Source organism: Hyperolius riggenbachi, chromosome 11 (genome assembly GCF_040937935.1).
Source record: "Hyperolius riggenbachi isolate aHypRig1 chromosome 11, aHypRig1.pri, whole genome shotgun sequence".
In the NCBI taxonomy this organism is placed as follows: domain Eukaryota; kingdom Metazoa; phylum Chordata; class Amphibia; order Anura; family Hyperoliidae; genus Hyperolius; species Hyperolius riggenbachi.
In genome coordinates this window covers 143,948,234-143,962,418 of record NC_090656.1, presented here as the reverse complement: position 1 = coordinate 143,962,418, position 14,185 = coordinate 143,948,234, and the positions used below count along the sequence as shown (strand labels likewise).

The 14,185-nt window shown below is 44.9% G+C and overlaps 1 protein-coding gene across 2 annotated transcripts in view; it reads left to right on the top strand.

Annotated features, from left to right (window-relative positions):
* Nucleotides 1-14,185, top strand: part of NUDT22 (nudix hydrolase 22) — a 70,007-nt gene that overhangs the window by 3,994 nt on the left and 51,828 nt on the right. Inside the window, exon 2 of one of the 2 annotated variants that reach the window (XM_068259484.1) lies at nt 377-963. In XM_068259484.1, coding sequence (XP_068115585.1) covers nt 382-963 — 582 coding nt within the window. In that variant the 5' untranslated portion in view covers nt 377-381. The remainder of the gene's footprint in view (nt 1-376; nt 964-14,185) is intronic. The other variant, XM_068259485.1, reaches the window with a different exon arrangement.

The following is a 14,185-nucleotide window of genomic DNA, read 5'->3' as shown; positions in this document are numbered from 1 at the left end:
GAATGGCCATTTCTTGTCTGTTCTCCACTCATCACAAAACTGACAGTGAATGGCTCCTATTTTATATATAAGCAGACTGCACTTCTGTGCTGTTTGCGACAATCCAAGAAGAGCAGATGCATTTCCTATATAGCCTATGCACTGTTGGTGGGCCTTGAGAACAGGGTTGGGGAACACAGACAATACTGAGACAATATCACTCCATGTACAGTCTGCAGCATTCCCGATCCATAGTGAGGGAGAAACTCGCTTCCCTGAAAAATGACATTAAAAAGGTGTCTATAGAAGAGGTACAGCATTTGGCAGTTAAATAATATTTAGCAAAAGTTTTTCAACTGATTTTTTGTTTTTGTTTTCATGTTCTATTCATTTGCAGTTACCATGGATCCTGAGATATCCATTCTGTATTGCAGTCCTACCCCACATGGAATTCCCCAACGTAAAGTCCATGTCCAACTTTCTCCACTTTACCAGCGACGAAGACTGCCTCCCCCAATGGAAGAGCAGATCCTTTTAGACTGGGAAGAGCGTCAACGTAAACAGCCATGGGTATTCAATGGAGCAAAATTCAGGCTTCACTCTGTCAAGTCTGAAGAACTGCCACCAGAAAAGTCGAAGCTAAATGAAAAGACACTGGAATCCCAAAGCAAGGAAAGAGGGACTGAAGGACAGAAAGACAAAGAAAGTGATGCTAAACTTTGTGAAGGAGGAGGGCTTACTCTTCACCTGGCACTGACTAGCTATAGAGATTTTTTAGGCACCAATTGGTCAGGTGAGGCAAAGGCCTTGCAGGAAAGGGGTGGGCAAGAATTTGGTGACACTGAAGCATATCTGGCACAGCCACTTGGTGTAGGAGCTGCACTTCAGTGTAAAGATGACCAGTTTGTTCTACTAAGGAGAAGCCATAGGGTAGGAGAGGCTCCTGGTCAACTGGATGTTCCAGGAGGACATCCTGAGCCTAAGGTAAGGTAAATAGGCTGTTGAAACTCATTATGCTGGGAAAAGTGCTACATAGTCTGAACAAGTTTACATTCTACCTATTTTGCTCCCTTCGGCATTCATATTTAATAATTTGCTCTGACTCTCCCTCATTTTCTGTGAGCTTGCGCTAACCCCCTTTTAAGATGATCTATGTGTCAGCATCTCGACTGTTTACACCACTATGTACCCATCCTCACCCCACTAAGTCTGCAGCAGAATCCCACATACCATTCTTTCCATAGTTATACATACCTGCTTGCAATCTTCATTATCAGTATGAACAACCACTTTCTGCAGAGACCAAAGTCAAGACTGCACAAAAACGGTGTACAAAGATTTAGAAATGGAAAAGAGAAGGTGGAACTGAGGGTGCGTTACAAAGCTGCAGGAGGAGTAGGGAAGGTTTTAAACACAGTGGCAGTAGAAAGTGAAAATGTGAAACTGGCACATAGAGGAGGGTAAGAAACCTGGAATGTACACAGAGGAATAGTGTTAAAGGACCACTATCGTGAAATTTATAAAAAATAAAACAAATAAATATATATGCTGAAGATAATGCTAGTAGAGGGGATAGTAAAGCGTTAAGAATTACCGGTAGTTAAAAAATAAATAACCCTGCTGTTCACACATTCATGACAGCGTGAATGAGAGGGGATCTTACCGATGGGTTATGGTAGACTGAACTGGCTGTTAGCTGTAAAACTGCGGGCTTCCGCTACTAGTAAAACTGTCTCATAATTTTAGTCATTCAGATACATGCAGCCCCCGGAGTACTGCTTCCGTTGGTACGGTCCTCTCACATTCACGCTGTCATGAGTTTTATTTTTTATAAATTTCGCGATAGTTGTCCTTTAAAGAGGAGCTGTTAGGTATAGGGTCTCAGAGAAAATAAACACATATATCAGTAGCTAAAGATTGGCTGTACTTACATTACATATGCATTTCACTGTTCACGTTTGGATTTCACAGAATTTGTATATAGTATATGCAGAGAATGATGCTCCTGACAGCTCATGGCAGGTTCCATGTTTGTGAAGCCAAATGTGTCGTCATGTCCTGCCTGCTTCTGATCACAGAACAGCTCATACTGAATAACACTAGTTTGCAGTGAATATTAATGAGCCATGTGGCTAGGAACAATAGCGGACTCCTGCAGTGTACGCTGCCCTGAGATTTATCTGTGCTGTGGCTGGACTGAGTTTTAGAAGCTGCTGAAACTTGATCCCGTCTTCTCCTTAGCAGCCGAGGGGAGGGCCCCAGAATGCTTTGCAGTATGTTATGCGGCTTGCGTCCTGCTTAGCTCTAAGCTTTGCTGATAAGCATACATCAAAGGTAAGAGAGATCTTTATCTTCAGTAATGTCTTTTTGGCTTCCTTCTAAACTGTTTAACACAGGAGACTAGAGGTTTAAATTAGCTTCTGCAGCCTGACAGTTACTCTTTAAGAGAAAAGATGGAAATATACAGACAAGGAAAGTTAATGGAGAAGATAGGGGGGGCAAAAAGTGGGAGTGCAAGGCAGAGGTTGGATAGTTAGTAGGTATAATAAATAAGACAGTAAAAAATATGAAAAAAGGTAGGGAACACCTTAAGGACTGTAAAAGAACAATATAGAAGGGAGATATAAACTGTGTGAGGGAATGGGCAACCTGATCCCTGGTTGCTTAGCTGACCTATGCTTTACAATCTCTCTGCCTGTACAGCCGCCCACTTTTTAACCCCTTTTTTATTGGTAAGCACCCAAGTCTATAACCCCTTGTCTGTCTAGCTTGTCAAGATATCTACCATAATTCTTTTGTGGCCAGTAAATGCTTAGCTGTTTATTTTGCCAGTTCTTAACCACCCAAAACCATTCTCCTTTTTTTTTTTTTTTCTTTACAGCTTAGCCTCTCATCGCTCAACCTCAACACTACCTGCACAACCACTATTAAACTTTCCCCCCCAAATCTTAGCCTTTCAACTAAAACATTTTATATATTTGGAGGCGGAAAGATGAGGTTTAGAACCACTGTCAATTTTTTGTCACTGCCAAAATTTGAGATTTTCTCTCATTGACAGGATCATGAAGAGTACCAGGTGAAGCTAAATATATCCACTGGGAATTAGAGATCAATCTTTTCTTAATATCCTTCCTTAAAGGGAACCTAAACCAATGAAAAAAAAGTTTCACTTACCTGGGGCTTTTAGCAGCCCCCTGCAGCCATCCTGTGCCCGCGACGTCACACCTGGATCCTCTGGTTCCCCACCGCCAGCTAGTTTCGTTTTTGCCGACTCTTAAATTGGCGGGCCTCCATGCGTATCATTGCATGTATTACCGCGGTAACAGGATGCTATAGCAGGTGTCAACATGTATCTTTGTACGTGTTGACACCCGCTATAGCGTCCTGCTACCGTGGTAGAGTTGGCAAAAATGAAACTAGCTGGCAGCGGGGGACCAGAGGATCCAGGAGTGATGTCGAGGGCACAGGATTGCTGCAGGGTGCTGGTAAAAGCCCAAAGTAAGTGAAACTTATTTTTTTTTCATTGGGTTTAGTTTGCCTTTAAGAAGAATGCATATAGAAGCTTGAGATCAATTTGATGATTTGTATGGTGTATATTTTCTGCGGGGTATGTATTCTATGTGGTGGCAGAAAAGCCACTAAATTGTAAAGGACAGCATACATTGGCTGAAAAAATTCTTGGAGAGAAAAATAGTGGGATGAGGTGAAGGCAGTTCTCTAGGAGAGGAACCATCCAAATAAGAGCATCTGGTTCCAAGGTTGGTTAAAGGACAAATTATAGTCAACCTCCAGACTACAAATCTACTCAGCAGCACTGAAAAGACTTGGTGTTTCTTTAAAGATAACCAGAGATGAAAATAAACTAATGAGATAAACTATTGGATCTGTCCTGCTACTCCTAAAAATGACTCTCTTAGATATCTCCAGGTTTCGTTTTATATATAAACCTTTACAAAGCAGATGTAATGTTTCATAGTCTCTGCTCAATTGCAGTGTCTCAAGAGTCCCAGAGTGAAAATACATGAACTATTGACCTTTATCTTTTCCACTCACGGTAAAAAGCCCAGGTAGCTGCTTAGGAAAGTGTTTTATAGCTGTAATTTATCAGTGTGCCGACTGAGTCCTGACTGGAGAAAAACTGTCAGTTCCATAGCTAATTGTAAACTTTCAGGTTTTGCGTGCGGGACTTTGCGCGCAATCTTATTGTCAAAACAGTGCTAACCTACTTAGCACCCTGCAGTGTTCTCCCTAGAATTTTTTTCCAGCCGGGTGGCATGAAAAAGTAGCCGGGTGGGGCACAACCGGGGGAATGCAGGGCTGACGCAACTCTGCTTACAGCATAGGAGGAGGAAACAAGCTGATGTCAGCCGGGTGCACACCAAAATTAGATGGATGGAGCATCTGGCCAAAAGAGCCTGGGGAGAACACGGAGCCTCCATATGGCTCTCATTTCAGGTGTGCTTTAAAGAGACTCCGTAACAAAAATTGCATCCTGTTTTTAATCATCCTACATGTTCCAAAAGCTATTCTAATGTGTTCTGGCTAACTTCAGCACTTTCTACTATGACAGTCTCTGTAATAAATCAATGTATCTTTCCCCTGTCAGACTTGTCGGCCTGTGTCTGGAAGGCTGCCAAGTTCTGCAGTGTTGTGGTTCTGCTATGAACTCACCCTTCCTGGCCCCTCTATGCATACTGCCTGTGTGTTATTTAGATAAGAGAGAAGAGAGAAGCTGCTCTAATCAGCTGGATAAATCGTCCTCTGAGCTGGCTGGGCTTTCACATACTGAGGAATTACAAACAAGGGCAAAGCTGTTTGCAGGAAGAAAAGAGCAGCCTGAAACTTCAGTGCATGGGGGAAAGAAACACACAATTGATCTCTTGAGATTCAAAAGGAATGCTGTATACAGCCTGCTTATGTATGGATGTATTTTCTATGTGTAGACATACTGTACATCAACCTACTTCCTGTTTTGGTGGCCATTTTGTTTGTTTACAAACAAACTTTTTAAAACTGTTTTTAACCACTTTTAATGCGGCGAGGAGCGGCGAAATTGTGACAGAGGGTAATAGGAGATGTCCCCTAACGCACTGGTATGTTTACTTTTGAGCGATTTTAACAATACAGATTCTCTTTAAGAAATATCTGTCTTAACCCTCCTGGCGGTATGAAAAATTACGCCAGGAGGTAGCGCGGCAGGTTTTTTTTTTTTGTTAAATCATGTAGCGAGCCCAGGGCTCGCTACATGATAGCCGCTGCTCAGCAGCATCCCCCCGCCCGCTTCGGTCAGGAAATCCCGTTCAAAGAACGGGATTTCCTGGAGGGCTTCCCCCGTCGCCATGGCGACGGGGCGGGATGTCACCAATGTCAGCGACGTCGTGACGTCATTGGGAGTCCCGATCCACCCCTCGGCGCTGCCTGGCACTGATTGGCCAGGCAGCGCTCAGGGTCTGGGGGGGGGGGGGGGCGTGCGCCGCAACGGATAGCGGCGATCGGGCGCGGGGCGGCGGCGATCGGTGTGCTGGCGCAGCTAGCAAAGTGCTAGCTGCGTCCAGCATAAAAAAAATTAAGAAAATCCGCCGAGCAGGGCCGGAGAAAGCCTCCTGCGCGGCTAGGAAGGTTAAAGGGACTCAGCTGAAAATAGTAAAAAGATTTTTGGGAGGAAGCCCCAGTATGTATTTTACTATTTTCAGCTCTGGTACACTTTAAAGTAAACGGTGCTTTTTGTTTTATTTGCAGCTACAGAAATTTGTCTGACAGTGCAGGTGAAACAGACATATATTTAACACATATCCAGAGCTATACAGTTATATGTATTGGGCATCATTAATGGTACCGATCGAACATGATTATTCAGTCAATGTTTTTGGGGTTGATTCCTCTACCAATCATCTGATTAGTAAAGTTTTTTTTTGTTGTTGTTTGTGGACCCCATCGATTGTTTCCGGCTGAATGCATTTATTCGATCAGAAATCGTGTCGCATGTCCATGTTCTACAGATTTTTCTGAATAGCTGCAAATTCACACATACTGTAGATAAGAACAGTTTTTTGTGTGTGTGAAAATGCAAAGTGCAGCATGGTCTGAAAGGACATGCAGGCCCTTGTGATTTCACAGATCTATTAGTGTATCTTTAAGGTGGCCATACACTGGCCCGATTCGCCGCCGTTTCGACTGCAGATTCGATCACTGGGATCGAATCTGCTGCCAATCGTTTGCGCTACACGCCGAATTTCGATCCTTTTCGTCCGATCCTGTCGATCGCTCTGTGCGGAAAATTAGCGTCGATCGCCCGCGGGTAGGGAGCGCGTCGCTAGCGGCGTTCGAGTACCCGACGACCGACGCAATAGAGCCGCATACATTACCTGCTCCGCCGGCACGTCTACGCCCGCTCACCGCTGCTCCGTGTCCGCGCTGGTCTCCGGCATGCTTCAGTTCCTCCGGCCCGGCAGGAAGTTTAAACAGTAGAGGGCGCTCTACTGTTTAAACTTCCTACCGGGCAGGAAGAAGTAAAGCATGCCGGGGCCGGAGACCAGAGCGGAGACGGAGCAGCGGTGACCTGGGGACTGGAGTCGCGCCGGCGGAGCAGGTAATGTATGCGGGCGGGGGGAGCGGCGGCAGCACCACCACCACCACAACAGATTGTGAACGGTTTCAGGCTGAAATCGGTTCACAATCTGTTTGCAGTAAAGGTAGCCATACGATCCCTCTCTGATCAGATTCGATCAGATAGGCATCTGTCAGTTGGTCGAATCTGATGGCAAATCGACCAGTGTATGGCTACCTTTAGGGTTAAAAAAGGGTAAGGGGGAGGGGAGAATAAACGTCTGGACAGATTTTTTTTTTTTGTGTGTGTGTGCGCAAACTGACTAAGGTCACAGCTGGGCTGCAAGCTACATGCATTTTGCCTGTGTACAGTGGAGGAAATAATTATTTGACCCCTCACTGATTTTGTAAGTTTGTCCAATGACAAAGAAATGAAAAGTCTCAGAACAGTATCATTTCAATGGTAGGTTTATTTTACCAGTGGCAGATAGCACATCAAAAGGAAAATCGAAAAAAATAACCTTAAATAAAAGATAGCAACTGATTTGCATTTCATTGAGTGAAATAAGTTTTTGAACCCTCTAACAATAAAATACTTAATACTTAGTGGAAAAACCCTTGTTTGCAAGCACAGAGGTCAAACGTTTCTTGTAATTGATGACCAAGTTTGCACACATTTTAGGAGGAATGTTGGTCCACTCCTCTTTGCAGATCATCTCAAAATCCCTAAGGTTTCGAGGCTGTCTCTGTGCAACTCTGAGCTTGAGCTCCCTCCATAGGTTTTCTATTGGATTAAGGTCCGGAGACTGACTAGGCCACTCCATGACCTTAATGTGCTTCTTCTTGAGCCACTCCTTTGTTGCCTTTGCTGTATGTTTTGGGTCATTGTCGTGCTGGAACACCCATCCACGACCCATTTTCAGTTTTCTAGCAGAGGGAAGGAGGTTGTCGTTCAGGATTTCACGATACATGGCTCCGTCCATTTTCCCGTTAATGCGATTAAGTTGTCCTGTGCCCTTAGCAGAAAAACACCCCCAAAGCAAAATGTTTCACCCCCATGCTTGACGGGGACGGTGTTTTGGGGGTCATAGGCAGCATTTTTCTTCCTCCAAACACAGCGAGTTGAGTTAATGCCAAAGAGCTCTATTTTGGTCTCATCAGACCACAGCACCTTCTCCCAGTCACTCACAGAATCATTCAGGTGTCCATTGGCAAACTTCGGACGGGCCTGCACATGTGCCTTCTTGAGCAGGGGGACCTTGTGAGCCCTGCAGGATTTTAATCCATTGCGGTGTAATGTGTTTCCAATGGTTTTCTTGGTGACTGTGGTCCCTGCTAATTTGAGGTCATTCACTAACTCCTCCTGTGTAGTTCTAGGATGCTTTTTCACCTTTCTCAGAACCATTGACACCCCACGAGGTGAGATCTTACGTGGAGCCCCAGAGCGAGGTCGATTGATGGTCATTTTGTGCTCCTTCCATTTTCGAACAATCCCACCAACAGTTGTCACCTTCTCTCTCAGCTTCTTGCTAATGGTTTTGTAGCCCATTCCAGCCTTGTGCAGGTCTACAATTTTGTCTCTGACATCCTTGGACAGCTCTTTGGTCTTTCCCATGTTGGAGAGTTTGGAGTCTGCTTGATTGATTGATTTCTGTGGACAGGTGTCTTTTATACAGGTGACTAGTTAAGACAGAGGTCCTTAATGAGGGTGACTAATTGAGTAGAAGTGTCTAACCACTCTGTGGGAGCCAGAACTCTTAATGGTTGGTAGGGGTTCAAAAACTTATTTCACTCAATGAAATGCAAATCAGTTGCTATCTTTTATTTAAGGTTATTTTTTCGATTTTCCTTTTAAAGTGCTATCTGCCACTGTTAAAATAAACCTACCATTGAAATGATACTGTTCTGAGACTTCATTTCTTTGTCATTGGACAAACTTACAAAATCAGTGAGGGGTCAAATAATAATTATTTCCTCCTCTGTATGTTCTGATCAGAAGGTTTTTTTCCCTTCAGTGTTGCTGTCAGTGAGCTCCGTTCTCCAGGCAGCCAAAACATCCCTCTCTATGCAACTAGTCCGGAGCTGCTCCATGCGTCTTGTGACAGCTGGGGAAGGAGGTGAGTGATTACCGACACTCCCCACTCCTCTCTAGCCTTCTAAACAGAAGTGCCGTATTTCACAGAGACTGGCAAGTAATTACGGATACACATTCAGAGGGGAGGGAGAGAGACAACTGACCTAGTGACGCAACTGTGAGGAGGAAAAGAGCTACCGAATTACAAAGCCAAACGGCCGTAGTTTGCCCAGCCCTGCCTTTATAGCCACACAGACACCAGCGTCCCCCTTCTTTGTGAGTGACTGCTTGTATGCACCTCCTTCCTGGAAGAGCACGCTGCAGTCAGATGGTCCTGCCTACCACCGAGCTGAGCCAATAACTGTTCGAGCCTGCTGGAAAGCAGGAGATCTCGTCCACAGAGGAGAGAGCCCAGTGTGTGACGCAGCCGGGCGGGGGCTTATCTCTACCGGGCGGCCCGCCGACCTATTTGATCCTGAGGAGAACACTGCCCTGCTTATCACGCCCAATGGTGCTAACGTTGCACCGTGATGCGACTTTAACGTTGCATCCGATGCACCTATAAGGTCGCCACCTCATGCGACCTTCTAGGTGCATCGGATGCACGCGGGACTTTGCACTCGAGTTGATTTTAGGGGGGCTTTTCACAAGCGTGCTAACAGCACTGCTTTGTGAATCAAGCCCATTGTATTTATTGTTTTCCAGGTCAAAGAGTTCACTTCCTAACTTGCACCAGGGAGTGAATTGCGCTTTTACCAGAAACGCAGCGCGCAGTGGAGCGCCGGGAGGGGCGGACAAAGCGCACAAAAACGCAAAACACTTGGGTTTGCGGTTTCAATGTTTCGTTTTCGCAATGTTTGCAGCCATGCATCATACAAAACCTTTTTGCTGTGAATGTAAGTCAAATCAGATTGGGGGGATTTTATGGGAAATATCTAGGCAAACTAATGAGACAAAGAATGTGTTTTCATTGCAAGTTTGGTAATTGAGTTAGGCCTCTTTTCCACAAACTATTTAGAGGCAGTGAAATGCCTCTCAAACTCTCACAACTGCTTGCTGCTGCCTGGTAACTGCTTGCTGCTGCCTGGTGGTAACTGCTTACTGCTGCCTAGTAACTGCCTACTGCTGCCTGGTAACTGCCTACTGCTGCCTGGTAACTGCCTACTGCTGCCTGGTAACTGCCTACTGCTGCCTGGTAACTGCCTACTGCTGCCTGGTAACTGCCTACTGCTGCCTGGTAACTGCCTACTGCTGCCTGGTAACTGCCTACTGCTGCCTGGTAACTGCCTACTGCTGCCTGGTAACTGCCTACTGCTGCCTGGTAACTGCCTACTGCTGCCTGGTAACTACCTACTGCTGCCTGGTAACTGCCTACTGCTGCCTGGTAACTGCCTACTGCTGCCTGGTAACTGCTTACTGCTGCCTGGTAACTGCTTACTGCTGCCTGGTAACTGCTTACTGCTGCCTGGTAACTGCTTACTGCTGCCTGGTAATGTCACAGAGGCTAAGTGGGAAACTGACCGGGAGTCAGAAGTACCTGCTGTGACAGAGAAACAGAATGGATCCGACAAGACCGCAAAGAATGGTGAGCAGATTGAGCAATCTCATGGGGCTGGTGCACACCAGAGCGGTTCTGGAGCGTTTTTAAAAACGCGGTTTGAAAACTGCTTGGGTAATGTATTGCAATGGGCTGGTGAACACCAGAGTGGTTTGTTTTTTCCACAAACGCAGACTTGGGGGGGCTGCAGCATTTTTTAGATTTGAGACATTTCTGTCTCAATGTAAAAGTATAGGAAAGTGGAAAACTGCTCTTAAAGCGAACCTTAAGTCAAGTAAAAAAAATGAGATTTACTCGCCAGGAGGTCGCAATAGCAGCATAGGGGGCGATATACAGGCTGGAAACGCGAACAATCACTCGCGTTCCCATGCCTGTCGGCCGGTGACGGCGAAACCGGAAGTCATCGCCGGCGGGTCCTGGGACATCGGAGCGGAGCTGCGAGGGCACCGATCGGCTGCTGGGGGCTGAGGGAAGCCCCAGGTGAGTAAATCTCATTTTTTTACTTGACTTAAGGTTCGCTTTAAACACTAGATCAGAGCGGTTTTTGTTACAGAAGCGGTTCAGTAACAGCTTTACTGTAACAATATATGAAATCTACTACACAAAAATGCTCCAAAAAACGCTAAGCATGTTTAGAAAATCTCTCTAAACATGCCTAGAATCACTCTGAAAATCCGCTTCAAAAACCTCTAGCGTTTTGTGGATCTGCTAGAGGTTTTTGGTGTGCACTGGCCCTCAGAGAGATTTTAGCAGCAATTAAAACTTGCAGTGAAGCCATTGGCCTCAATTCACTAAGATCATGCTGGAGATAATAAGGCAAGAGAAAACTTACCTCCACACAGTGAGAGAGTTATCTTATCTCTTCATTCCTTACGTTACCTCCTCTGTAGTTAATTTACCTCCTCTGTAGTTATTTTCACATGCAGTTAATGAACAGCCTGTCTTTAACTCTGGAGTTATTTTAAGGATTGAAGAGTTAACTTAAAGACAGAAGAGTTAACATTAGGCTTGCCTGAGGTAAAATGTTTCCTGAATACTACATGCCTTATCACCATGGTAACAACTCTAGAAGAGTTATTAAAGACAGGAGATAAGCTTAGTGAATTGAGGCCAATCTCCCTCTTCCAGCAAACAGGAGAGATAAAGGAAGAGATAGGCCTGTTGAGACAGGATTTATCTGGTATTAGAGCTAGAACATCAGCCCTGGAAACACGTGTAAGTGAAGTGGAAGACGCTATGGCTCCTGCGTTTAGAGGCTTGAAAATAGTGATTAATCATAACCCTAACCCTATCCTTAATACTGACAAAACTGATGATACAGAAAATAGACTTTAGAGAAATAATGTCCGCATTGTTGGTCTCCCTGAAAAGACAGAGAAGGCTGCTCCCACTTTTATTAAGAACTGGTTAGTTATTCGTGGATGGTCGTGAATCCTTCTCAAATCTTTATGCAATTGAACGGGCACATCGGGTTCCCTCTCGTCCCCCACAACCGGGCGCCTCTCCGAGGCCTATACTGGCTAAAGTATTGTACTACCAAGACCGTGAGGCTGTCTTGAAGTTAGCATGATTGAAAGGCAGCATTCTCTATGGTGAAGATATCGGCTTACCCAGATTTTTCAGCTGAAGTGCAGAAGCAGAGGGATAAGTTTATGGATGTGAAGAAACTTGTAAACGTTACCCCTGCAGTATGTCATGCTTTTATCCTGCTAAATAGTCATTGCCTAAAATGGAGCCCATTTCTTTACTTCCTCATGGGATGCAAATGCAATGCTGTGGCTTGATCAGAATGAGCAGCATTTAAAAGCTAATCCTATTGCTGAGGATAAAGAAGCTTAAAGTTCTCTTATGTTTTTCCATATTATTTACTCTGTGAGCTTTATTCATGTTAATTTCTATGGGAAATAATCTAGCTGCTATTTCTGCTTGGTGGCACCTGAATGTTTCTGCACTCTTCTGCTAAAGGGGATCACTTGAACAGACTCCATTGTTTTGTTATATTTTATTATTATATGTTTGATATTCTCTCTCAAAGGATGCGGGGGGGGGAAGGGGGGGGGGCTGCCGCTCTTATTGTATGCTTATTTGCATTTGGTTATGAGTGGGAGCAGAGGTGTAATATTCTGTACCTGCTCTTCTCAAATCATTTTCAGTTGCTATTGAACTTTGCTGTTTGGGGCCTACTACCTCAAGGGCAAGTGAACTGTACAACCAATAGAGGGCTACTTGACACGTCTACGTTATTTTGGGGGATTGATACAAGATCTCGCTTGTGGTGATGATTGGCATTCTTCTAAGGGGGTGGGGGTTTGCTTTAATTTGTTGTAGTCTGTTATTTCAGTGTTTTGGTATTCTATTTCTAAGCAGCGGCAATTGTTTTCTTCTGACACAGTGTGACCTAGTCTCCTCCTTATTTTCAGATACCAAATATAACACATGGCTGATTTATGTGTTATTGGCTGGAATGTGGGAGGGTTATCTGATCCGGTAAAACGGAAAGCAGTTTTATCCTTTCTCCAAAAGCAAGGCCCTGCTGTTTTTTGCTTAGCTACTACAAAGCTACTTACTAGGAGATGGGCACCTTACGCCTTCCACGCCACTGTGCATGCCTCTTATTCAAGAGAAGTATCTGTTCTGATGCATGCTAAAATTTAATTTAAACTAATTTAAATTGCATGTTGATAGCGAGGGGCGATTTGCTATAATCCATGCTTATTTTAATTCAGTAGAATACATTATTATTGCATTCTATGTTCCTCCTCCTTTCTCACCTTCCAGCCTGCAACCAATTATAGAATTAATGCAAAATAAAATGCATATTCCAACCTTATGGATCAGGGTTTATAACATGTTTTTGGGTCAGCATTTAGATAGATTTTGGTCGAGGACTCAAGTGAGCCAACCATCCTCTTTGGCTAGAGCTGCTAGACTATTAGTAGAATTGGAACTGATTGATGCTTGGAGAAATACACACCCAAAGGATCTCATATACTCCTACTTTAGCAGGACGCATATGTTGCTCTCTAGGAAAGATCTGGCTATTTGTAATTTAGCTTTGTTGCCGTTAGTTGATCGGTTGATTATTTAACATGGTCTCTTTCTGACCATACTCCTCTTAAGGTGCTAATCAAAACTCCTTTTGATGCGGTCAAACCCAGGATGCCATGGAAGCTTAATCCATATTGGCTGACGCTGATTGATGCCCATCCGGATATTTTGCGGGAGATAGATATATTTTTTATGCATAACATTGATCCTCTAAAACGTTTGTGGACCTGTGAGGCCCTTAACCCTCCTGGCGGTCTATTAGAAACCGACAGGGGGCAGCGCAGCACTATTTAAAAAAAAAATTTAAATCATGTAGCGAGCCTAGGGCTCATTACATGATAGCTGCTGTACAGCGGCATCCCCCGCCCGCTTCGATCGCCTCCGGCGATCTTTGATCAGGAAATCCCGTTCAAAGAACGGGATTTCCTGAAGGGCTTCCCCCGTCGCCATGGCGACGGGGCGGGATGACGTCCCGGACGTCGTGACGTCTAAGGGAGTCCCGCTCCACCCCTCAGCGCTGCCTGGCACTAATTGGCCAGGCAGCGCACAGGGTGGGTGGGGGGGTCGGCGTTGCAATCGAGCGCAGAGCGGCGGTGATCGGAATTCACACGCAGCTAGCAAAGTGCTAGCTGCGTGTTGCAAAAAAAAAAAAGTGAGCAAATCGGCCCAGCAGGGCCTGAGAAATCCTCCTGCGCGGCATAGCCCGAGCTCAGCTCGGGCTTACCGCCAGGAAGGTTAAGGCCTTTTTGTGTGGTATTTTTATTCATGAAATCAACAAGATCAGATGTAAAACTAGAGAGCAAGACGAGATCCTTGGCAAAAATGCTTGGGATTCAGAGGCCGCATTCCTTTATGGATCCCTCTAATTCCCAAAAGACTGCATGGGTTCAGGCACTTGATATACTCAATGAACATTTGTTAGCCGAGGCTAATCACAAAAGGTTTTTTTTTTTTTTTTCCTTTTAATAAAGCAAGCCCTC